The sequence below is a fragment of the Mastacembelus armatus genome, chromosome 6, assembly GCF_900324485.2.
Source record: "Mastacembelus armatus chromosome 6, fMasArm1.2, whole genome shotgun sequence".
Taxonomy (NCBI): Eukaryota; Metazoa; Chordata; class Actinopteri; order Synbranchiformes; family Mastacembelidae; genus Mastacembelus; species Mastacembelus armatus.
Window position 1 is genome coordinate 16,965,740 of NC_046638.1, and position 26,674 is coordinate 16,992,413.

The 26,674-nt window shown below is 42.8% G+C and overlaps 1 protein-coding gene across 2 annotated transcripts in view; it reads left to right on the top strand.

Annotated features, from left to right (window-relative positions):
* Positions 1-26,674, top strand: part of znf423 (zinc finger protein 423) — a 136,378-nt gene that overhangs the window by 47,006 nt on the left and 62,698 nt on the right. For both annotated transcript variants that reach the window (XM_026311991.1, XM_026311992.1), the window contains 15 exons: positions 14,265-14,442; positions 14,868-14,992; positions 15,290-15,371; positions 15,477-15,552; positions 15,754-16,031; positions 16,124-16,407; positions 16,520-16,900; positions 17,122-17,303; positions 17,940-18,479; positions 18,635-18,785; positions 19,024-19,584; positions 19,802-19,986; positions 20,580-20,980; positions 21,596-21,809; positions 23,376-23,460. In XM_026311991.1, coding sequence (XP_026167776.1) covers positions 14,265-14,442; positions 14,868-14,992; positions 15,290-15,371; positions 15,477-15,552; positions 15,754-16,031; positions 16,124-16,407; positions 16,520-16,900; positions 17,122-17,303; positions 17,940-18,479; positions 18,635-18,785; positions 19,024-19,584; positions 19,802-19,986; positions 20,580-20,980; positions 21,596-21,809; positions 23,376-23,460 — 3,723 coding nt within the window. The remainder of the gene's footprint in view (positions 1-14,264; positions 14,443-14,867; positions 14,993-15,289; positions 15,372-15,476; positions 15,553-15,753; positions 16,032-16,123; positions 16,408-16,519; positions 16,901-17,121; positions 17,304-17,939; positions 18,480-18,634; positions 18,786-19,023; positions 19,585-19,801; positions 19,987-20,579; positions 20,981-21,595; positions 21,810-23,375; positions 23,461-26,674) is intronic.

The following is a 26,674-nucleotide window of genomic DNA, read 5'->3' on the forward strand; positions in this document are numbered from 1 at the left end:
TAATATACTACCTAGATGACTGACTGTTTTGTTAACCAGCTGACTGAATGTTGTGTCCAGTGAGTGTTTTTGCCAGGCTTTCTGTCTGGGCCCCTGGTTATGTGGGGGCTGGGAGACTAGCTCTTCTCTGTTCTCTCCCCGCCTCAAGAGCTCCCTAGGGGCAACAGGACCAACTCTGCCAGCCTCTCTCTCACACTCCGATTTACCCTTACCCCACTGCTTAACACACATGCACACACACTGACGTCAGCTGCTCTGGGTCTTCTCCCCTGGGTGCTACCAGAACCCTTTGTTTCCCTCCTCCATGTTCCCTCCGTGCCTCCCTTCTTTCCATCTTTCCTTCTACCCCTCCTCGCTCCTCTCCCTGTCCTTTGTCCCTGGAAATAGCTGTCCTGCTTATTGCCTGATTGGAATTCACTGCACTATGGGAAGTCACAAGGGAGGGCCATTGTCAAGTGTGTGTTTAAGTGTGCACACATCTGTGTGTATGTGTTTTTTTTTTTTTTTTTTTTTTTTTAAATGATCATTTGTGCATGCATATTTTTCTGTGTGGCTTGTGTGTTCAAGTGTGTATTGATGAGACATGTGGTAGCAAGCTGTGTGTCCAGAAGCAGTTTTGGAAAGACAGAACTGCAATTAAAATAAAATTGTTTAGAAAAAATATTTTTTATATCTGCCCCAATGTGATTATCCACAGCATGTAGTGGAGGGCACATTTTTAGCAAAAGACTGCCATTCTGTTCAGGTCTTATTTTCAATTGTTTTCAATTTAAATTACATTGAAAATAATTTTTTTTTCCTGTGATACATTTTGCAGTGCAGTACATGTGGTGGTATGCATGCCTGTGTGTGTGTAGCACTGTATTTATAAGTGAACATTTTGTATGAAGTCTTTCTTCAGTGTCGTGTGTGTGTTCATGCATGCTTCTGCTCCCAGCATGAATCCTAGAATTGGGGCTAAGGAACAAGAGAATTCCTCCCTTGTATTCCCTCCTTTCCTCTCCCTCTGTCTTTGTCTTCCTCTCTTTCTCTTTCACCCGTGCAAGTGCAATGTCTTGAAATATTAATCAATGTGCTCTTCATTCCTCAAATATGATAAAAAATACACTGCTAAATAAGTCAGGAATGAGTCCTGCCGGGGAGCACAACAAGCCGGGGCACTCAAATAAACAATACAACATAAACAACAGTAATGAAGAAAGGGAAAGATGGGTGAAGGGAAGGAGAGTGGAGGTGGAGGAGGAACTCTTGTACTTGCATTAGCCAGTCTGGAGAAGATTGCTGCATCTGTTCCTTCATCCATCCGTCTATGCAACTCTCCATCTCTCCATTTTATGTCCACTGTCTGTTTTACTTCATCATTTAGTCCCTTTTTTTTCTCCACCTCTCCCCATATTTCAATTTTTTGTCTCACTCCCTGTGTTTGCCCTTCTTTTTTTTCTTTTCACATGTTCTCTACTCTTCAGGTAGCTTGGTTGGGGCATTACACAACAGTGTGTGTGTGTGTTGGGGGGTTTGAAGTAATGGGTGGCATGGGTGGCTCTTGTTGACTGGGGCCTTGCTTCTTTACCTTGGCAGTGCTGCTGGCTGGTGGCTGGAGGGGGTACCCTGTCTGAATAATGAATGAGGTTTTAGGTACTGTTACGTGGACCAACCTCTATCTCGCGTTCCCCCCTTTTCCTTTCTCTCTCTAACTCTGTCACCGTTTCTGGGAAATTGTTGGGTCTAGAGCTGATCTTAGAGGGTAGAAAGCGTTTGGGGGTTTTGGGTGGTAGGGTGAGTGGATATTTCTCCCCCTTGTTAACTGCCAAGCCATGCGGCCTGCATATGAGCAGATAAAATTGTGTGTGTCTGTGCATGTGAGGCAAGAGCTGTTCACTCTTGTGTACAGGGATTTTCATGCGCCTGCGTTTTTTCAGTGTATGGGGGTATTTGGTGTGTGTGTTAGGGAGTTTGTCCTCAGAGAATAGTGTGTGTGGTGGGGGGTGCAGTGACAGCTGCAAAGGGGGGCCACAGGGGCCGACTGCTCACTGGCTGATAAGGTGGGCTTCACATCAGACACATCGAGAAGACTAATAATTCTACAGTGCAACATGCTCATACACAAAAGCACAGAAGCTTGTATGTGAGAAAAAGTTAAGGAACGCTGGACAGGGCTCTGGGACACTGGGGAGATTTTAAGTGTGTGTTTATGGGAGTGTGCATTCACAGTGTAGAGAAGAGAGAAATATAAATATGTATATAGATATGTGTTTTTGTAATTTATATCACTTTTATTGCCAGATAATAGAAATTACCTTTAAAAATTACATTTTTAAGTGTAAAATTATAGACCCAAACATTAGTGAGCACATGCCCACCTGAAAATATGTGACATAACACATGAAAGACTACATCCAGGGCAGAACTTCTCTCTCTGTTCTGTGTGATGATGACCATGTGCTGCACTGTGACATGATTGTGTGTCACAGGTTTTAAATGATGTGTGCTATTATGTACCACTGATTATAAGCTGTGTTAACCAAAATAGACTTCTCTGGCATTAACCTTGTACCTTACCTTATCTCTGGTCCTGGCTCATTATATGGGTGTAACATTGCTACACACTATCACTACATCAGTGACTTTCCTTTAAGAAATTGCCTAATACCTTTTAAAAAATACAGAAATGAGCAGGCAAAAGCATGCAGTAGGCCTTTCACTGTACTTATCTACTCTATCACATTCTGTGGTGATAATGTCCTTTCTGCTTATTCACCACTACATCCCACAGATTCAGCCTCTCCTAACAGAGACTAAATCTGTTAAACCAATTTCAGAAGTATAATGTGTTTTTCTTCTTCTTTCCTGATGTAATAATAGCCCCCACCAGTCCTTAATTATTCATATTTTAGTAATACAATCCAAGTTAACGGTTCAAACATTAGTACATAATAAAACTCCCGAGGCTTCGCTTTTAATTTAATTCCTCCGTTTAAATTAATTTTGGGGCATGCTTGTGCTTTTAGCTTGTTCCTTTACAGAAGGGAGGGGGGATGGGAAGGAGATGGCATGGATGAGGGAGAGATGAGGGAGGAATGAGGGTTTGCTCAGGGAGGTGGATCTCCTGCAGGTGGAAGAACAGCCATACAGGTGTTTATGCATGGTGGATAATAAGGAGGAGGACAGAGGTAGAAAAAAGCCAGGACTGGAATAAAAAAGATTTTTCTTCAGTGACCATCCTTATAAATGAAAATTACCACGTTTGCATATCCAGTAACACAACAGTATTGACTGTTATACATTATAAAGAACCCAGACAGTATTCTAAATAAACAGTTGTCAACAGCATTGTTGTTGATGTTGTGGTTCTGAACAAACTGGAAGTACAAATTGGAAATCCATATTGGAGTTCTGATAGCCTCGAGCTTGCAAAGAAACAACTAGAAGACAAGCAGGTGGACCAAAGTTGGTGGTAGTGAGTAGCTGTAGAGAAAAGGAGAGGTTGGTGATGAGATGGAGGGATATATAGACACAGGTTAGAAAAGAGGGACAAATAGAAGGGGAAGAGAAAGAGATTAGTTGTGCTGGTGCTAGGAGGGGGTCCTCCTCTAAAGGCATGAAAGCACAATAAACCCCAGTCAGTCAAAGAGGCATTTCCATTTCTCTGCTCTCACTGCTCTATTAAACCATTTGTGTCCTCTGTCTCTGTGTGTGTGTGTGTGTGTGTGTGTGTGTGTGTGTGTGCATGCGTGCGAGCGCGCGTGTGCGTGTGTGTGTGTGTGTGTGAGAGAGAGAGAGAGAGAGAGAGACATGTGCTCATGTTCTGTCTTTGTATTGTGTGCGTATGTTCAGCTGCATGTCTACAGTTATGTGTGTGTTTGAAGTCAGTGTGGTGCTGTGCAATAGTTTGGGTCCCAAAGCAATCCGCTTTTCTGCTGTGGAGACCAAGCAGTCAGTGGGCTTCATTGATCTGCACCCCTCCACCACAGACACTCCCAGCCCCACTGTGCTTGTGTGCGTGTGTGTATCCCATTTTCTTTATGTCTTCCCATGCATGCATGTTTTATATCATATTTGTCCCTCGTTGTTTTAATGACTGTACCTTTAATTGCTCTTATCTTAGGATTATTATTGTGTTTTTTTTATTTTTCATATATGCTATGAAACGTCTGTGTGTGTTGCTCTTCAGGGTATATCTCATTTGTGTTGCTTTAACTTTGTCTGTAACTGTGTGCATTTGTGTATGTGTGTCTTTCCTGTTGGGTACTCACAATGGAGAGAATGAAATGTTGAGGTGTGTGTGTATATGTGTGTGTTTGTGTGAAAGGGGCAATTTCCCCTCAAAACAATCCTTCATGCCAGGGACTACACACACACACACACACACACACACACACACACACACACACACAGAGTCACACATGGCACAGCTTGGCGGATGTAGGTTGTAATTATGGGACCCCCTGGCCTCTCTCTCTCTCTGTGTCTTTCTCCTTCTCTGCCCTGCTGACCTCTTCCCCCCCTTTGATCTGTTTCATGTCAACAGCTCGCACACACTTTTTTCGCTTTTTTTACACCAAATCCACCTTTGTTTCTGTCTCTGCGTCCCTCCTTGTGTGTGTCTGAGCGCTGCTCTTTGTTGCAGCCAGTGTGTGGCCTTTAATTCACACAGGAGCCTCTTTTCTGGACGGTTTGTTTTGAAACCTTTCCTTCTCCACTGTCACACTGAACTTGATACTTGGGGATTATTTCCTTTCTAACTGACCTGATGTTGGCATATGCAACTGTCTTTGTATTCATTTCGATAAGTAAAAGCTGGCAGCTGATTATCCCTGTGAAGAAAAAAAAAAGATGTCTGTGTGGTGTTTGAGATAAAAAATCAGCTGACACACACATGTGCACCATAGCATTATGTTAAAATGCTTTTATGGAGCACACTTAATATGTCTGTGTGAGAGTTTGTGTTACTATGACCCCTTACCTTCCTTTCTCTTATTTCTTTCCACTGTCTGTCTGGTCTTGACCTGAATCATGGCCTCAAAGTTCTTATATAAAATGTGATGTGGTGTATTTATCATGCGATATTGGTGTGTGTGTTGTATGCTAGCTATAGTTCCTATTTCTTTTTTGGCTGCCAAATTGAACACAAGTAAAAGCAAATTGAACACAAGCAAAACGGTTCAAATTCATGTGCTGAAGTGAGATTAATGTTTGGTTAGCATAGGTTTGAGAGCACCAATGTTTTTACATTCTCACTTTGGTTGGTTGCCATTTGTTAGTGCTTGCATGTGTTTGTCTATGTTTATGCATATTACTTACTGAATATATAGTGTGTGTGTCAATCCCAGTGTGCATTCTCTCTCTCCATCTCTCTTGCCGTCTGTGCCTCTAATCCCAGAGTGTGTCACTAATGGCAGGTCCAGGTGTTCTGCTCTGCTCTGCTCCGCCTCCGGGGACTCCTCTTCAGTTTGTGTGCATGTATGTGTGTGGGTGCATGTGCATGTATATCTCTCGTGGGAGTTTAGGAGTTGTGAGTAGAGGGCTGTCCAGAATCCCATCCTCCAGAAGGGAAGGGAGGGAAAGGGAGCGGTGGGCAGGAGGTACCCGCCTCACGCAGCTTGCTGTTGGGTTTCCCCTGAGCACAGGACCCCCCTCTTCCATTCTCCCCTGGGACTTCAGAAGCCTCATTGCCTCTCTGTCTCTCCCTCTCTCCCCTCATTTTCTCTCTTGTCTGTACTCAAATCCATCTCTTGGCAGCTTATATACCTGCACTACTGCAGTTTCTTCCTCCAGCTAGAGAGGCTTTGCACATTGTCAGCTTGTTTTTGCTCTGTTTGTACTACATGTACAAAAATAGATTTGTTTACCTCTGTATATGTGTGTAATTGTGTGTTTGGGTTTTGAACAGCAAGCTCCAGCTGCCCACATCACTTATTTATAGGTCCCACTTACACAAAGGTGAACGCAGGAGGACTTCTGTGTGTGCGGTTGTGTGTTATATTGTTGATACATATCAATCAAATGATAAATGTACACATAAACCTATATGGGAAAACCTAGGTTCTAGCTAATCTCTAATTATGTATTATTATTCACAAGGTAGCACTAATATTGCTTTAAAATATAACACGGCTGATATTATTCATAATTGTATGTCTGTTATTATAGTAATGTGGGTACTTCTGTGGGTGTTTCACTAAACATCCAAGGGCCTCCTTATGTGTATGGCTGTGTGCATTTACAAGCTAGTGTGTCTGTGTGAAGGTATGAGACCTGAATTGTGTGTGTGTGTGACTCAGGTGAATGTGTTTCTAGGTTAGCGAGTGGTCTGTCAGTCCACCAAACCTCATTCTTATAAATAGATGATATAGCCGCCGGCATGCACACAATGGGACCTCACTACTGTGTGTGTGTGTCTTCATGCATGTATGTGTGCATGTGGTGTACTGTATGTGTGCAATGGCATGGTGTTGTTGTTGTTTATCTAGCACTCTGCCTGACAGCTGGTTCTCATTTCTGAGTGAACAAACAGCAGACAAGACGGACAGAAAGCAGGAAGGAGGAGGGAGAGACGAGGAATCTGCCACACAGGGAATAGAACCGCTAACCCTCACGTTTTAGGTACCTTGCTCTCTGTTTTGACTGGAGGTAAAGAAACGATGAAGTAAATATTTTGAGGAAATCAGGACACAGGGAGATAAAAGGCGAGAGAGAGAGAAGGAGAAAAAGAGGGAAAGGTGGTAAGAGGAAGCAGATGCCAGCCCTCCTCTACCACATGGTGTATGTTTGTGTGTAAGAGACAGACTGTGTGCCGTTGCATGTATGTGTGTGTTCATGTCTTCTGGCTTTCGCTTTTTCTGTGCTCTGCCACTGTGGAAACATGTTGTGGTCTTTATTGGTAAATTACATCAATATTGATGCTCATTTTAATTACCACAAGAGATTCTGTGTAGTAACTTTTGTCTAATATTTCCAGCGTTACTGCGCTTTGCATATGTTTAGTGATCTTCATTGTTTCCATTTATGGTCTAACCATCCAGCTGACAGTACCACTTTCTTCTTTAACTATGTAAGTACCTGGAAGCAGCGTTTAATGAACTAGTTTGTGACTTTTATTCCCCCAGGCACTTGTACTGACCTCGTCCTTTAAGTGCCAAGGCATTCTACATATTTAGTTTGATGTATGTCTATAGTATATAACCTTATTCTGTGTGATAGGGACAAACTTGTCATCTGCCAGCTCACTGTCCACCCACCCCCATCCTTAGCCCCCTGCCCCTAACCTTCTGCCCTCAAACACACTTGCACACGCAGAAGCACACACTGCCCATATGGAGCAGTTGGCGCCCAAAAGCATCCAAAGCAGCCGGACCAATTCCCAGGGCAGAAGGTGAGGGTCCCCACAGCCTGCTTAGTGTGTGTGTATGTGTATGTGTACGTGTGTCTGTGTCCATCCATTGTGTCCTCAAGGGCTCAAGCCCTAGACAGACTGCCGTGTCGTCCTTTATGTCTGTCCTCACTGTGGCATGTATGTGCATGATTGTGTTTGTCCCGATAGACGGCATCCCATGTGAGCTACAAGGACATCAGCAGAGGACTGTGGGTCCTCCAAGCGCAAAACAGGGATACAGCCATGTGCATATGTGCAAACTGCTGCACCCAGTTAAGATCAGACCATTCTGTGGATGCATTTTGTAGACATTTGTGTGTGTGTGTGTGTGAAAGTGTGTAGACTGTGTTGCGACCATCTCATGAGATCCAGATATAGATACCAGATACAAGAGCAGACCATGTCAGAAACTGGTCACTTGTGAGGGCTTGCTGTGGAACTGACTCTAACAATGCATCCATTTCTCTCTGTATTCTCTGTAGCAGAATAAATTCTTGGTCCAACTCTTCCACTGCAACTACAGTACTTTTATAGCTACATCAGATAGAATACACAACAGGTAGTTTCAGCCAAACAATCTGGCGGGACAAATAAACCTTCCAACTGTGCAATTCTCATAATGCACTTCAACCAGTAAGCTGTGCTTACCTTATCGGTTGCCATGGTAACTCATATGGTAATCACAGAGCTAGGTAGGGGTCTTTCTTGTATTCTTGTGTCTAGCTATCTCAGTGCACTACATGTAGCATTTGGAAAATCTTTCCAACAATTGTAGCTCTATTGTAAAACCAACAAGTGGATCAGTTGTATGTATTATGGCTTTTGTTCATCCTGCTACATCACACCAAACTGAAGTAATAAACAGCCTTGTAACACTGTCTCAGTAAACAGGAAGAGGTCACTTAGTTGTGCAGCCCCTTCCTCTTAAAAAGCAAACCACAAATCAAGTAATTCATTTGAGGAAAAGTAATTCTAGAGTTAGGGGTGCTGCTCATCTAAATGATTTCCAGCAACAGAGAATCCTAAAGACTATAGTTGCTCTTATTTTAACCTGAAGGATGTCCTTCACAAAGAAGAAGCTGGAAAGGTGATGAGCAATACACGTGTGGTATAGCTTTTTTTCCATCAAACTTTACTCAGTATTGGATATTGAATTTTGCCCTAATTGTGTTTATCTGTATGTGAGTGAGAGAAACCAAGAAAGAGTATGTGTTGGGCTGCCCAGAGTGAGCCAAGGGTGGAAGTTGTTTTTCTGCCCCCTATGGTGAGTCTGGAGCTCTGTGTGTGTGTGTGTGTGTTTGTGTGTGTGTGTGTGTGTGTGTGTACACCTGGGGCAGCCAGGGGCCATTCGAGGGGGGCCTGAGGAGCAGTGGAAGGTGGGATGAGGGGAAAGGAGGATGGAGGGATAGGAGGGCAACAGGGGTCTCGCTGGGAAAGGTGCAGCTCTGGGCCAATGGTCAAACAGAAAGGTAGAAACGGTGCAGTTGGATGGAGCTGGTTGGATGGGAGGGAGCAGGATGGGAAGGTGGGGAGAGGAAGACAGGCTGATAGTAGGATTAAAATTTGAGAGGTGGACAGCTAAACCCGAGGTGAACACATCCATTTACATCCCACCTGGGACAATGTCAGAAAGCAGTCAGGTTTTCTTGATGGAATAACACAGGTTTAACACAGCTGTTTAGCTGATGTATCAGTTAGCTGATATTTGGACAGTCATGTCAGCATCAACATATGTAAAATTGAACAACCCTGCATCCTTGCTTATCCTGAATTAAATTAAAGTTAGGATGAAAGGTATAAAACCCTTGACAATTCCTTTGATATAAGAATATTTCAACATTCAACCCAAGCACTGTCTTGGGTTCGAATACATATTTTTTTCTTGGCATGTTTCTCATCTTAAGCTGAGCTCCTTTGATTCAAACATCAAAATGACAGAAAATAGAAAAAAAGCATGTCATACACGGATTTACATTTCAGGCATTTTGTTGACGCTGTTATCCAAAGCAAAGTAATTTTCTTGAGTGTTCATTCCACATCAGAGTCGTGTCCTTCATCAGTTTGTCAGTTCTCATCATGGCCAAAGCCAGCAAACATATGGACATATCATACAATAGTTCAAATGTGGCCGCTGATTTATTTATTTATTTTACTTTTTAAACAGTTGACAGAGGTAATAATAATAATGATCTCAATAATATCTAAAGTTTCTTCTAGAGTCACATCTTATAAACTCTACTGCTTTGATATATTTTCCTTCTGTGTGACACTTGTGGCAAAGTTACTAAGTTTGGGTAGGGGGCCGGTGGATGGGAGAGGCAAAAACATAAAGAGAGATCGATCAGCATGTGTGTCTCTTCATTAGAGTGTTTCACCAAGGCTGTGTCCTCCACATGTTGCCACACTGTCTGGCCTATTAGAGAGACATGCGGGGAGTGTGTATGTGTTGTTTGCATGTGCATGTTTGTGTGTCTCTGTCTGTCTTTTCAGGTAGAATCAGGTTGTCTGTTTAGTTCCTGTCAGGTCTTTTAAGTTTCTTATTACAGACCCCTGGGCTTTTCTCCTCTCCGCTCCTCTTCTCTCCGCTCCTCTTCTCTCCTCTGGAGTTCGGAGTCTGTCCATCTGGAACGTCCCCCCCTCCCCTCTCCTTCGGACCCGTCCAGGCCGAGATACAGGGGTGAAGGCCAACACCAGTAGGGGAGAGACTGTCGGAGAGACAGAGGGATGAAGGGAGAGATGTCAGCGCTATAATGAGTAACAACATGAAAGCTGATGTAGGGGGAGAGGAGCGAGCGAGCGAGCGAGGGAGGGAGGTAGTGGAAGAGAGATGAAGACAGAAGAGTAGAGGGACTGCTGGGGACAGAGGGAGGGATGAAGGATAGAGGGAATGGATGGGAAAGGAGAAGACTGCAGAGTGAGAGATAAAGCGGCAGAGGAACTGTTGGGGCCCTGTGGTCCTCCATTGCGCTCCTCTCATTCGTTTTCATTCGCCAGAGAAGAACAGAAAGGAGGAGGAGGAGACGGGTAGAAACAGCGTGTGTCGGCGTCCGCCTGCTCCTGCCTGTTTTTCTTTTTTCAACTACTTTTTCTCCCTCTGCTTATTTTTTTTCTCTCAAATCCCCCTCCCTCAACCATCCATCCTCCTCATCTTCTCTCCTCTCGAGGATTCTTCTCTAATTTAACTTTTCATTGAAATTTTCTTCGCTCACCCCTCCCCATCCTCCAGTTTCTCCCAGTTTGCCATTCGGCCTTGTCTTGCCAGGTCCCCTCGCGGCTGACTGACAAAGGCGCCGTTAAAAAGCCGTGTGATCCTCCATTTTAGCGCCAGCCACGCTAGTCAGAGGATTAGGGCTCTTTAATGACGCTAATCTCTCCTCCTCTTCTTTCCCAACACCCCTCCATCCCCCTTAAAAAGTGATTTCTCCCCCTTCCTCTGACTCAGTCTCTCTCTTCTTCAATCTCTCCCTTTCTCTCTGTCTCTCTTCCTCCCACTTTCTCACTTCGGAAACACTACCATTTAACTGACTCATAGGGGTCTGCCTGCAATGGTCCAGACCTGCTCTGTGAACAAACGCTGTTGTTGTTTTTACAGGGCATTGCCTGCACCCTCTGCTTCTATACTTTGCTTTCTCTTCTTGTTGAGTTTTAGCTGTTTTTTCAGCCCCCAACTCACCATGCTGCCTCACCATTTTGGGTTGAGTATTTTTTTGAGTCAGTGTTTGACACGCTGTCCCTGTTTGAGTGTTTATGAGCCAGTATCACTAATGTTTCACAGCCTACACTTAAAGACTTGTATCCTGTTGTGTGGGCAGCAGGGGGTGTCTGGATTTGCCTTTTGTAAGCACAATCTGCTTTAACACATCTACTCTATGTAGATGACTGCTGTTGGATTCAGACCTGTGTTGATGTGTTGTTGAGATAAAAAGATCAGCTGATGAGACGTTCAGTACGGCTGTAGCTGATGTTATCTTACTTTGAAGGTGACAGAAGAGTTTAACACACATACTTGACCTGTGGTATGTTGGTTTGAGTTCTCATAATGTTGTGCTCATTCAAACTGTCTCAGCAATATTTGTTTTTCAATTCCTTAAGGCTGGTTACCTTTGTCTAAGTGAGTCATAGTTCTGTATTATTGGGCAAACCTTGGGCTCATTTTGCTTTAAATAAGCACTAAATCCTCACATTTCCAAAGCAGGAATCAGGGAATTTAATCAGAATTGTAGATAATTGTCTAACTGGCAAAATGTTTAAATCACACTCAGTTCAGAACATTAAAAAACAAAAAACAGTTTGAACATACTGAGCCATCGTAGATCTTGTGCTACTTTGTGTGGTTTAGATCCCAGGACAGAGTAGCCTGAGTTCTGCTGTGAGGTTATATGTATGGGCGTGAATGCTCGGAAAACTAATCATTTCTGTTGTCGCACACGCACTTAATTCTGTCCTCCCTGGATCTGTCCAGTATGATACTGGCTGCATTTTGATGCTACTTGATGAAGTCACTTCCAGCCTCATTGGCCAGAGAGAGACAGCCTCATTCCTGTGGCATTAGAAGATAGTTTAGAGTTACAGTAGTAGTGCAGTAAAGTCTTAATAAAATACAAGATTTCCATCAGGTGCAAACAGGCAAAACGCCATAATAAATCCAGCCACTTAATACATAACTGTGTCTTAGGATCCCCAGAGAGCAAGAATACAATTGCATGATTGGTTATAGCTGTGGTTGCCAGACTTTTTCTGCAGGACCCTCATTTTAGTAAAAAATATTTTTGAGTCTTTTGCTTCCAAACTCCACTGGAATTTTATTTTAAACATTGTAATTCATACAAAACCGCAACTTCTTATTGAACAAACAAAATAAATACATGGCATTTTAACATGTTCACTTTCAAACTGTCAGAGGCTGATTATTTCCTGATATTTTCAGACACACAGCGCACTGTAGTCTCTCCTCGTTACCCACCATTTTACTGGTGAAGCCAAAAGCGATAAATGCCTTGTCATATTTTCTTGTCTTTGGAAGCTGTGCTTTTAGTTGGTGAGGACTCATCCTCTGTTGTAGCTGAGAGCCCTTTCACAAACCTGTCTGTGTTATGCTTTCAGTGCTCAAACACGCCTTGCGCCCTCCCTGCCGTAGTTTTGCGCCCCCCCACTTTGGGAACCATTGGGTTGTGGTAATCTGAGTTCTCAGCTGGAGTATCCGTTAGTATTTGCCTCTCTCCTTTCATTCTCACTAATTTTTCATTTTTCTGATTTATGTTTCTGCTGTGCACTCACTGTGTGCAGGGCTCTAGAATGACACATTGTTTGTTTTTCTCCTTTCACCCTGTCAACACTTCCATGCACTTCTTCATCCTCCTTCATGCTCTCAATTTTACTGTCCCCCCCTGCCCCATCTGTCTCAATCACTCATTATCATTCTCTCTCACCCGCTCTCACCCACCTCTCTCTCTTGCCTTGCTGTTAGGTCTCATGCTGATATCTCTATTCCTTATGTTTTCTTAAACCTTTGTTATTTTCCTTCCTGCTTCCAGTCAAATTTATAATTCATGGTTTTACTTTTTTTTTAAACCACCCCCCCTGCAGAGTTCTATTTGCTCATCGCAGTGCCTACATTTTCTCAGCGATCGATTCATCACAAGAATCTGTTTTCCACCCCCTCTCTGCAAGGCGTAATACACAGTAGACTAGACACACACAGATACACAGAAGACGCACCAGATTGTGGTAGGAGTAGGTTGAGGTAAAGCGATGTGTGCTTTGGGAAGTGGTCTAAAATTATCAAGAGAAACTTCTCTTCTACACATGTGTCTATGCTCATGTGTCAAGGGTATTTGTATTGAAGAAATATTGGCATTCTGATGCATAACACAAATCATGTTTAAACTTTTTCTACTCTGTCCTGTCACTCTAGTTTTCTTATTTTCTGTCTTTGATTTGTTGATGGCCTAGTTAATATAGCTATCAGATAAAAGCAAAGAAAACAAGCCCCCTCCTTCATCTCCGCCCTTTTTTAAACATTTTTCAGGCAAATGCTAAGTAGCCTCAATGTGCTGCTTCACAGGGCTCACAAAGAACAGAACAATATCAAGTATTATTCAGCCCCCTCTTTTGTCGCCTCGAATCCATTCTGAAGTGTCTATTAAAGGAGTCGTGGCCTTTTTGTCGCCTCTGTGCCAGACTATGCAGCAGGGGAAAAAAAAAGGAGGGAGAGAAGTAAAAAGGAAAAGAGCAATGCATAATCTCCCATGTATGACAGATAAAGGGAGTGAATATTGCCATCTTTCCGCTCTGCTCTCCACATCTCCTAATCGCTTTTCCAACGTTTCAATCTGCCAAGGCCCTAATGAAAATATGATGAGGCGGATCTATGGTCCTCAGGGATGGATGGAGGGATGGGAGGGGAGTTGAGGGGAGGGATGGAACGAGGGATGGCTGCAGAGGGAGGATGAAGGGAGAGAAAATACACTCTGTCCTTATTTCTGGGCTCCTTTGGGGATACATAGTTCTTGGAGCTTTCTATTTAGATGTTGCTGCTGCCGGAGTGTGTTTCTCTCTTCTGTTTTATACTCTCTCTTTATCTCTGTCATCCTCATTTTCCTTCATTATTTTTGTGTGTGCATACAGGATAAATGTGTTTATTCTTTTGTTTATAACCTCTTTTTTCTCATTTGAACTCCCACAGGCTGCCTCTCCTACCTTTTGCCTTCCAAGAAACATGTAACTTCTTAATCATTTTAATGCTCCTGGTTTTACCCCCACTTTCCCTGACTGTGCTCGTCTGTCTCATTTTTTTGTGATCTTGCAGCTTCATACAGAAATTGCTCTTGTCTGTGGATTTGTTTTCTTATCGTATTTTTAAAGAGATCTTTGTTTATCTCCCTCTCTGTAGATGGTGATGATGACCCAGCAGGTCTGTCCTGGGTACCTTCCTCCCCCTCCAGTAAAGATGTGGCCTCTCCATCACAGATGCCCGATGGCTGCTGTGACCTCGGCATGGCCACTGGTGGCGAGGAGGAAGGAGGTGCTGGTCTGCCGTACCCCTGCCAGTTTTGTGACAAGTCTTTCAGGTATCAACTCACACGTATGGATCCCCACGAAGCTGCAGGCGTAGACAGCAGCACCAATGTCATATTTCAGTTGCATCCTCACATCTCACTCATGAATATCAATGTATAGTTGAACAAATAGCATTCTCATTATTACCATGGTAACATGGACGACTAAGGCAAACAGCAAAAGGGATGAGGTGAATACATTTCTTACTAACATCTCCAGGGACCAGCTCCAGACCCACTTTAAGAACAGCTGTCACAGGCACCATAAAGTCATCATCATAATCCTCTCTATTACTTCTGCCAACTGTCCTCACTGCCCTTTTTTACTTACTACAGAGTTTTGCTTAGGTTAAACCACTTTGTGAACTCCACTTCTGAAATACAGGTTTTTACTATGAGTGACTCTTCATTGTCTGTCTTCTCTTGGTCCTCCTCAGTCGTCTAAGCTACCTGAAGCGCCACGAGCAGATTCATAGTGACAAGCTGCCTTTCAAGTGTACTTTCTGCAGCCGTTTGTTTAAACACAAGAGGAGCAGAGACCGCCATGTCAAACTCCACACAGGTAGGGAAAAAAAAAAAAAAACAGTACATAGTGAATGGCTATTGTGTATTAGTGTCTAATTGGCCTTACTGTACTAAGAAGAACGCTGTCAACAGCAATTTAATATGGCAATCCAATAACTTAATAACGATGGATGTTTTTGTTTTTACAGAAAAAGTAAGGTACAACATCAGAATAAGACTTGAGTTAGGAGTCGCAACGTATTCTGCGTGTCGGTCTGTCTGTCTGTTTATAACGTCTGTAATGCGACCTATTCTCTAAAGTAATTATCTCTTGTCAATCTGTCATCTGATACAGGAGATAAGAAGTATAGCTGTCAAGAGTGTGAAGCTGCTTTCTCCCGCTCTGATCATCTAAAGATCCATCTCAAGACACACAGGTAACTGCTTCTGATCCAATTATCATAAAATCTGTACTTTGAAATTGCTTTCGATTCATACTTAGTTTTTCTGAGTCTGATTGTGACTTTTTTTTTTTACACCAGCTCCAGCAAGCCATTTAAGTGCAGTGTGTGTAAGCGTGGCTTCTCCTCCACCTCATCACTGCAGAGCCATATGCAGGTGAGGAGTTTTTTTACATTAAATGCTACAGAATTACTAATAAGCCATTCCTTCTAAACAGGTACATGAGTTGAGTTGACCATAGTAAAACACAGGAGCCTCCAGGGTTTTGCAGTCATATAGTATGAAAATGTTTTGACAGAATATTTTTACAACACATTCTTATTTAAATATTTAAATCTTGACTCCTGATTCTGACAGGCTCACCGCAAGAACCGAGAGCACCTTGCACTGAGGAGCGAGAGGGATGGAGGGAAGAAGGGAGCAGGAGATGGTGACCTGGAGCAGGACTTGTATATGTGTGATTACTGCGAGGAGACGTTCAGTCAGACTGATGAGCTGGAGAAACATGTCCTGACCAGACACCCTCAGCTGTCTGACAGAGCTGACTTACAATGCATCCACTGTCCTGAGATTTTTCTTGATGAGGCTTCACTTCTCACGCATATTGAAACACAACATGCCAACCGCAAACACAAGTATTTCAAAGCTTTGACAAACATTGAATTATCAATACTGTGAAATGCTTCAATAAAATTTTTATTTTACTGGACTTTTCCTGTTTCCCCAGGTGTCCTGTCTGTTCAGAACAGTTCCCCTCAGTGGAGGATGTCTACTGCCACCTAGACAGCCATCGGCAGCCCGACTCCTCCAATCACAGCGCTGCCAGTCCCGACCCTGCACTGGGCAGTGTGGCCTCAATGAGCTCAGCCACTCCAGACTCTAGTGCCAGCCTGGAGAGAGGCTCCACGCCGGACTCTACCCTAAAACCCAGCCAAGGAAATGAACGAGGCCGCAGAAGAGCTGCTGACACTGGGGAAGAGATTGGTATAAGTCTCAGTCATCAAGGTGGAGGTATATAAGTCACTTATACACAGATAAACTAGTCTAATTTTATCTCTTGATTGCATAGTAAATAATAACTCCTTATTTTTCGTATAACTGGTTTATTTGTCCGTCTCTACAGGGGGAGGAGGAAACTGGGGTAAAGTAACTTACTCTTGCCCTTATTGCTCCAAGAGAGACTTCCACAGTCTGGCAGTGTTGGAAATCCATTTGAAGACCATTCATGCAGATAAGCCACAGCAGAGCCATACATGTCAACTCTGCCTGGACACTCTGCCAACACTATACAACCTCAATGAGCATGTGCGCAAAGCTCACCGTGCCAGTGGAGGAGCTGTAGGAACAGCCACAGCAACTTTTCCCCTGCTGCAGTTCACCAATGTCACAGCATTTCACTGCAACTACTGCCCAGACATGTTCGGAGACATCAACTCTCTGCAGGAGCACATCAGAGTGTCCCACTGCCTGCCTGGTGGGATTGTGGCAGGATCCACCACATTAGGTGTGTAGCTGAAGAGAGCTATTATTCCTCAACTATGAAAGTCAGATAAAATATATCTTTTTTGTTGGGTAGCTGTTACTGAACAAAGCTGAGATCTGAGAAGGTAGAGACTGTGGTAATTTGTGTCGCAGAGTATTTCCAAGTGTTTATTTAGTTGAAAATGTTGGTGGAATATGTACTGTTACTATTAAATACCTAACAGTGTTACTCCTCCATCCCAGAAGGGAACCATGCCTTTTTCTGCAACCAGTGCTCCATGGGATTCCTGACAGAGTCTTCATTGACAGAACATATTCAGCAGACACACTGCACTTCTGCTGCAGGGGGCGGAGCTGCATCTGGAGGAGCAGTGGCCAAACTGGAGTCTCCTGTACTACAGGCTGCATCCCAGTCTTTCATGGAGGTGAGAATTAAGAATTAATACATTCATATTAGTAAGTTTATATTTCAAAAACAAGCTTTAAATGGAGTTGATTGGTTATATCTTACATGTTTTGCACATGTACTCTTAATCAGTGTTGATTAGCTTTAAGCTAGTTTCAATTGAATTATGTGGACTCCTGTACTTTCTTCTGAGCCCAGTGAAACTTTAAACATGGTGAGTTCAGTTTAAAGATAATTTTATGAATTATATGAATTATCCTGATTCGGAGAGTTAATTTCTTAGTTATCAGTCACATTTACAGCAACAGTCACATTTACCAACAAAGGGAAATTATCTGCGTACTCTTGCTCCCAGGTAGACATCAGTGGCAAAAGATCTAAATTTGCTGATTTTGGTATAAAGTTTAAAAAGCTTTAAAAGGCAAAAAGACACAGAGTGTTTTACCAGACATAGGTTTTTTTTATGCGAGACCTTGCAGTTATGGGTATGACTATTGATCATAACTATTGATCAATTTTTGTGTGACTCTCTCAGGTCTTTCTATCACTCACCCTCTCCACAGTTTTTCCATTTTCTCTTTTACTCTCCAAGGACTAAATAAAATTATATGTCAATGTGTAATAATCTTAAAAAAGAATTATTGTCCATGTACAGGTTTACTCCTGCCCTTACTGCACCAATTCTCCTATCTTCGGCTCACTCCTCAAGCTCACCAAACACATAAAAGAGAACCATAAGAACATCCCGCTGGCCAACAACAAACGGCAGGCAAAGGTTGCTGACCTAAGCCCTGCTTCCTCTGATGTAGAGATCTCCTCTCCAAAACGCCACAGACTGGGAGGGGACTCCACCCCCTCCATGGGGAGTAATGGTGACTACCCTTGCAACCAGTGTGACCTTCGCTTTGCCAGCTTTGAGGGCTTCCAGGCCCACCTAAAATCACACCTTGAGATGCTGCTGAGACGCCAGTCCTGCCCCCAGTGCAATAAAGAGGACTTTGAATCTCAGGAGGCATTGCTTCAACACCTGACAGTGCACTACACTACCACATCAACACAGTATGTGTGTGAAAGCTGTGACAAGCAGTTCTCTTCGGTGGATGACCTGCAAAAACACCTGCTTGACATGCACACGTTTGTCCTGTACCATTGTACTCTCTGCCAGGAGGTCTTTGACTCCAAGGTCTCAATACAGGTGAATTAGTCAGCCAGCATATGTTGGTTTGTTAATTATTTCCCTTTTATACTTGGCGTATCCTATGGTTGGTAAATTGAAAACAGTAGTAAAACAACCACTGAAGAGAAATGAAATATTTTGGATTGTGTTTTCTTCCAATTTATGTCATCCAGGTGCATTTGGCAGTCAAGCATAGCAATGAGAAGAAGCTGTTCCGCTGCACAGCCTGCGCCTGGGATTTTAGGAAGGAAACAGATCTTCAGCTCCATGTTAAGCATAACCATCTGGGCCAGAGGTCAGGCCTCCCTGGGGGGCTTGGAGCAGGTACTGTACACCTTTACTGGGACTATGGGTTAGTGTTATTATAAAACTTGACCTATGTAGAGTAAAATTCATGGTGCTGAGACGTAAATGGAGCAGAACAAAATAAAGACAAGGTCAAGTCAAATGTATTAAAGCAAAACTACCAAAACCTAAAAATGTACCTTAAAAAATTACGGTCTGGAGTTTAACAATGTTTATTTGAAATCTAGAGTGAGATTTAATCTGTGTATTTTAACAGCCCTCAAGCCCAGGAAGTGCATTTTCTGTGGAGAAACGTTTGGAACAGAAGTGGAGCTCCAATGCCACATCACCACACACAGCAAGAAATTCACGTGTCGTTTCTGTGGCAAAGCTTTCCATGCCATCTCACTGCTAGAGAGACACCTGAGGGAGAAACACTGCATCTTCGATGGTGGCAACATAACTGGCAATGGAGGTGGTACAGGGAGCAGCGGGAGCCAGAATGGGACACCCAATGGGCTGGCACAATCCTCTAAACGAGGAGGAGCAGGAAGTGGCAGTAGTGGAGGTACAGGAGGCGTTGAAAGAGCAACAGTGGTGGCTGCTGAACAGGCCGACCTGCAGAACATGCTGCTGAAGAGCGGAGTTGTGGGTGGAGGAACAGTTCAGGCAGGAGATACAGCCAACAGCCATGAGGCAAGTGGGGGTGAGGAGGAGCTGGACAATTCAGAGCCCATGTATGCCTGTGATATCTGCGGAGCGGCCTACACCATGGAGTCACTCTTACAGAATCACCGGCTGCGTGATCACAACATCCGGCCAGGAGAAGATGATGCTGGTAACCATTCCTTGTCATTCTCAGCTGTTGTTAACAGGGAAGGAATGTTTTTTGGTTTTGCAATTTAATAGTTTCATACAGCTTTTGGACACCTTCTTTGAGGCCACTTACTAACAGGTTTGAAACTTAGGCGAGTGCAGAAAATATGTTGAAGATAAGAATTCTGTATTGTTGCATTGCATATGATTATGATGATCATAGAATTTCTGTTTACCAGGTTCTCGAAAGAAGAAAGCAGACTTCATCAAAGGGAACCACAAGTGCAATGTGTGCTCCAGAACCTTCTTCTCCGAGAATGGACTTCGTGAACATGCACAGACACATCGCGGCCCTGCCAAACACTACATGTGCCCAATATGTGGCGAGCGCTTCCCCTCCCTGCTAACCCTCACTGAGCACAAGGTACATTTGCAGTTACTTTGTAGTCTGTTTATTTGTGGCTGTATGCATATCTTCTGAGGTGTCCATGTAATTTAGAGGTTTTTCAAGAAATGTAATGTGGAATCTCTCACAGGTCTAAAAACGTCTGTGTAGTCAGGTTTTTCTTTCTTCTTGTGTTATATTTTTTTGTGGTCTCTGTCTGCATACCTGTCTTTTGATCATGCAAAGTCTTTGGCTGCTTTGAAATTAGACTTAAAAAATGTTAAAATGTCCTAAGAGAGGCAATTTGTGCTGCACCACACTACAGGATATCTGCATATTAATAAAATATATTGTGTAATGTAGCTACTGTCAGTAACATTGTTAAATACTGTGAGAGATGGTGCCTTGGGCTGAATTTACATTATTTCTTAAAACATTTTCTGACTCCTAAGTAATTTGTACTTATAGAATTAATACATTTTCAATGGAACCATATTGATTGTGATTATAGTTTTGTTGGTTTATCAAAAAATCTTTTATCTACAGTATATTTTGATTATAAAAATGCTTTGTGGTACAGTGATATTACTCGCCTCTTATTGCTAATTCCTGTGAATTTTACCTTTCTGCAGGTGACCCACAGTAAGAGCCTGGACACAGGAACCTGTCGAATCTGTAAGATGCCCCTGCAGAGTGAGGAGGAGTTCATAGAGCATTGCCAGATGCACCCTGACCTCCGCAACTCCCTCACTGGTTTCCGCTGCGTTGTCTGCATGCAGACCGTCACCTCCACTCTGGAGCTGAAGATCCATGGCACATTCCACATGCAGAAACTTTCCACCGGCCCTGCACTCGCAGGAACTGGAGGAGGAGGTGGGAATGGCTCAGCCTCCTCGTCCCCTAACGGGCAGCTGCAGCAACATAAGCTGTATAAATGTGCCTTCTGCCTGAAGGAGTTTAAGAACAAAGGAGAGCTGGTGAAGCTGGATGTCAACGGCTTGCCTTATGGCCTCTGTGCTGGCTGCATGAGCAGGTAGTATATGCAGTATATAATCACTGTGGTGTCATCACTGGGTAACTTTAACAAATTAGCATACTACAGAAGTTTGCTTATACAGTACCAGTTAGTTGTAAGTATGACAACTTTATGAATACTGCCTAACTAGGTAGAGTATCTGTGAAATTAAGGCTGTTTCTGCCATAATATGAAGAATAGCTTGGTGCATGGCTTGTCAATATGTTTTCCAGTTCCAGCCTTAAAGGACAGGTAGGCAGGGTTGAGCTGAGATGGAACAAGCAAATGGCAACTGTCTTGGCTTTCATGCCAATGCAAAAAAGACACCCGAACGATTTCAGTAATAAGGAAATGAAAAATATAAATGTTCATTTGCTTACTTTGGAAAAGTCTAGAGTAAAATGTTTTTAAAGATATTTGAATGTTAAATAAATCATTCCTGCTCTGTTTAAGGTCTCTATGTGTGTGTCATATGTGTAATAAGGACCTACAGATGTAGTAAAGAGTTCAGTCCTTCTCTCATAAACATATAATAGAACACACAGACTGACATGCAAAAACTTGTATTTTTGTTTAGAAACAGTTTAGATCACTAAAATCAGCTAAAATAAGTTCAATGCTCAATCATATCAGGGGCACGAATGGCCAGAGCCCCAGCCAGGGAGGAGCTGCCACGCCTGGGGAGACGCAGGTAGAGAAGGCTGTAGCCGGGCTGAGGTGTCCAGAGTGTGGAGTGAAGTTTGAAAGCCTGGAGGACTTGGAGAGTCACGTCCAGACAGATCACCCAGAGGTCAGCCCTGAAACCAGTGCAGCAGGAAAGAAGGCTGAGGCTTCACCTGCACCTAAGGTGAGATAGGATAGACTGAGATAAATCAGTTAGATCAATTGGCTTAAAGTCAAGACAGGTCTTTACATTAACCAACATTTTACTAATATGAAGTAGAACTGGGTTTGCATCTTTAATAATAATATCTCTGTAGTGCTTCCCATCAAAACTATCAGATAAAATGAACAGAACTGACAGATGCCCCATACTGGTGAAGGAAATATTGCACAATGGCCAGTATTGTATTTGAAACTCACGCAAATACGATAAGCACCATTTAACAGATGGAGACATTTTCAGAAGTGTGGGAGACTCAAAAATTCAATTGCATGAGTTGTGTGTGAAGTGCTAGTGCGTGCTCCTGCTTTTGTGTCTGTAGCTTGCATACGTGTGCTTGTTTGTATGTCGGTGTGTGTCAGCTGAGCCCCACTGGGTCCTGTGGCTGGGGCGTGCTGAGGCATTGTGGGAGCTGTTCGCTCTACTTGATATTGACAGTCAGGCTCCCCGGGACCTGCTGCGTGTCTGTGTTGTGAGTGTGTACTTGCAGGTGAGCGTGTGTGTGTGTCTGTGTGTGTGCCTGTGTGTGTGTGTGTGTGAGGGTGTGTGTGTGTGTGTGTGTGTGTGTGTGTTAGAAGCAGTTCCCAGGGATCCTCTGTCTTACCTGCACCTTTGTTTCTGCTTAGTCTAACAGCACAAAGCAGACAAAGTAGGATTTCTGTGTGTGTGTGTGTGTGTGTGTGTGTGTGTGTGTGTGTGTGTGTGTGTGTGTGTGTGTGTGTGAATACTCAGTCTAGCAGGCTGAAGCAGCAGAGAGATAGTGGAAGTGGGGCCTTTGTGTATTTTGTATGTGTTTGTGCATGAGTGATCGCTGTGTGCTGTGAATGGATAAGCAGAGCCTCTGCTTCTCTCTCTCTTTGTTTCTGTGTCTCTCACCCTTGTTTCTCTGTCTCTTTCTGTATATCTTTCTTTCTCTCGTGTCCTGTTTTCTTCTACACTTGTTCCTTCTGTGTCTGTTTCATTGCTCCTTTCCTTAATCTGTTTTCACTTGCTCCCTTATTAATTTCTTTGACGCTCTCCCTCTGCAGAGATCTTACATATATGTGTGTGTGTGTGTATCTTCTTTTCACTTCTTTTAGCATTTCTTGATTAGTGTGACTTCAAAGGGTTCACCTCTCCTGCATATTAAGGGTTGAGTATAAAAACAGCATCATTCAGTGTTTTTTACTAGCTATCACTGGGAAATGCGCCTATACACTTCATTCTTGAGCCTGAGAGTTTACTGGGAGGTATAGTATAATAAATTTGTATTTATTATTTTGATCAGTTTGCAGAGTTGGTCAAGAGGTTGTTACTTCTCTTGAAAAGGCATTTTTGGACAAAATGACATGCCTTTTTCACGATGGACCTACTATAAAATGGAATATATTACTTTATTTCAACATTTGTTTTATTCCATTGATTTATGCATTTAACATTCCTAAAATGTTGTGTTTCTTATTTAAAACTGTTTAAATTGTATTCAGCACAATGAATAGCTCTTACATGAAAGATAATGTTTTTGGTTGTTGATGTGTTTTTATCTTACAGAAAAAGACCTACCAGTGTATTAAATGCCAAATGACATTTGAGACAGAAAGGGAGATCCAGATTCATGTTGCAAATCACATGATTGGTGAGTGAAGCACAGCTCTTTCACTTTGTCTGTGTGTGTCTGTACTAATATAGCAATCGGGTGACTGTGAATGACTCATCTCCTCATGTTTAACAGCACAACTGTTGCAATGTGTTGTTCTTCAGACACAGCAGTCAGTCTGAGCAGCACACAGCCACACACAAACATACACACACTGACTTGTGGACTACCTGGACCAGGTGATTTACAATTTACCATTTGGCTGCACCTCTGAGGGATGGAAAGCATGACTTACGAAACAGTTGAAATTACAGATGAAACTTTATGCACCAAGTGTTTAAAAAAAAAAAAAAGTCTTTCAGGGCCATCTGTTATAAGTTACTCACTCCAACAGGAAACACCTGTCTGTTCATTACTTAAAACGAATAATTACATGGCCTCTATGAAGTCTGTTTCTTATTCTACTCTGATGCTGTAATGCTGTTGCAGATGTGGTGAGTTAACACTAAGGAGAATTGAAGTTATATATAATATCATATACAACGCAGGTACTTAAAAGTTACTTCAGTGGTGTTGTAGTGAGTTTATTGCCCTTGCATTTAAAGGAGTAAGGCTCCTGGCTAAAGAGAGACATTCAGTTCAAATGTCTCACAATTTAATTCCTAATCCCTATTTGTGCTGTCAGGCATATATGCATATGTAGAATACTGTTTAATATGTAGGCAATAAAATTGCACATGAAGGTCGACAAAGCATCAAAAAATACATGCTCAGCAGAAACTGAGGTAGTGACCAAAATTCTTCTTTAAAGAGACAGTTTTGACATTTGAGATTGATTAGGGCAAAAGAAACACTGACACCTCCTGTCATGCTGTTGTACTCCTGGAATAACATAATGAATAACCAAACATGCATTACAATTTACATATTTTGCATGACGAAACAGAAGGAAAAGATAGTCACTGCCATCTTGTTAGGCTTTATCATTTTAGTACCATTATCACCTGTAAAGTGGTGAGAAAAGGTATATGTGTGTATGTTTGTGTGTGCATGTGTGCACATGCTAGTATGTATGTGTTTAACAAAAAAAGTTGTCTTTTATTACAACACTACCTACATAGTTTGGAGATGTTCTTTTATGAGATTCCCCTGTGACACTTTTTTTTTCACTCGCTACTAATTTGCTGCCTTAGCATCTCTGTCGTCATGGAGATTAACGAGGTGGACCTGTGAGTTGTTCTGGGGGAACAAACGCTCTGCACATGCCACACTCAGCCCCACGCCAGACCTGACAGGCAATCCCAGAGTCACTAGTGTACTGTGTGTGTGTGTGTGTGTGTGTGTGTGTGTGTGTGTGTGTGTGTGTGTGTGTGTGTGCGTGCGCACACATACGTTTGCGTGTGTGCATGTGCGTGCGCACGTGTGAGTGCTGACATCGCTCTGAGTCGCCTAGTAATGTCTGGAGACCTTAGAAGACAGAGTTGAAACAGAAGTACAGCTGGAGTAACTTTTACTTCATTCCCACGTGGTCACCCCCTTTCCCACCAACCAACACACACACACACTCACACTCACACACATACATATATGCAGTCAGGCACCCACTGTCTCACACACACAGATGCATAAACGCAGGGACAAATTCTGCCACACATTCACACGAGCCACACACATAAGAGAACGCACACTACGTAAGCATAGTTTCCATCTTTTACCTGCTGTTTCTTTCTGTCCATCCTCTTTGTTTTTCACTACATTACTGAAAAAAATTCCCTTTTATTGTTTTAGTTTTGCCTCCTCCACTCCTTGTGTTCTTCTGAGCATCTTATGTTATCTTCTAACCTTTCTTCGATCTCCTTCCCGTTCTTCCATCTCGCCTCCATTCCTCCACACTGAGAATCCTGCCAGTCATCCTATCATTTTTCCCAGTGATACCACAGTTTCTCTGACTTGTTTGATAGACACCGTAACTCAGCTTTTCTCTCCTGTCGTTTCCTTCCTTTCACTGGATCGGCCATCCCCCACATATACGCACACACGCCTCCCCACACAGTGGTGGCAGTTTTGGGTTAATTAACATGCTAATTGTGTGAAAACCTAGCACCGATTAATTATGAAAATGAGGCAGATTATTTTTAAGAGCTTGCCCAGTTCCTATTATTACATTTCCTCCAACCCTATCCATCTCCACTTCATGAAGAAGGGAGAAAATACAGAGAAATTAAAAAGAGCACATTGTCTGTTATTTTTAACCTTCTCCCTTTGACTCTAGGTCTTCTTTCATTTTGCAAAGCAATGTCCACTTTCAGGTTAAGGTGCAATTTAATAAAGAGTGCCTGTAAACGTTTGGGGAACATGAGCACATGAACATGAATGTCAAGATGTCCGTACTGTTTGAGAACTGCTTGCTGCACGGTCACATAATCTTCATTCAATCTGTGGCTGTCTGACCATCTCTATTACTTTCAAACTTACACTCCGGCATTCAACCCCACTTCAGTTTTTGTGCCTATACATGTTGAATATCAAATCAGCATAAGATCATAGTGTCATGTATTCACCAAATTAAGAAAAGTAAGAGTTTCTATTAGAACACTAGAACTCATTACATGATTTACTTCCCCTTATCCAATTCTCTTCCTGTACGTTGTCCTCATTTTCTTCCTTTACAACACCCTCTTTGGGGAAGCATCACTGCATGTCTACCAGTCTCATCAGGACGTACACCCATACTTTATCATCAGCGCTCACTTTCAATACTGGTAGGTGTGCTTGTGTCACTTTTGATATGCTCACATGGTTTAGTAAAACACCCTAAGGCATTTGACAACTTCTCAGCCTGTCGGTTTGTCTGCGTGTCACTGAAAACTGTGTATGAAGTAGAAAATCTAAAATAACAAATGATACACCTTGGCTAAGATTTCCAGTCATATCCAGTTGGTGACCATGGTGTGTTTGTCTTATTCCTCAGTCACAACAAACATGTTACTGGTGTGACTGGATGACAGAAAAGAGAGGAGGGAATTTTGTGTTGGCTAACCGAGCCTCTGCAATGTGACTGTCACATTGCTCCATGGGTAATACATGGTGCACCCCACGGTCCTGTTAATTACGCTGTCAGAAAGAGAAAGAGACATAAGATTCTGGCAGATTAAGGCAGAGAGGGTCAAAGTGATACGTCTACAGAGGAATCCTTGAAGCACTGAGAACTGCTCCACCTGCATTTGTTCTCAAGCCAAAGGCATTTTTAAAA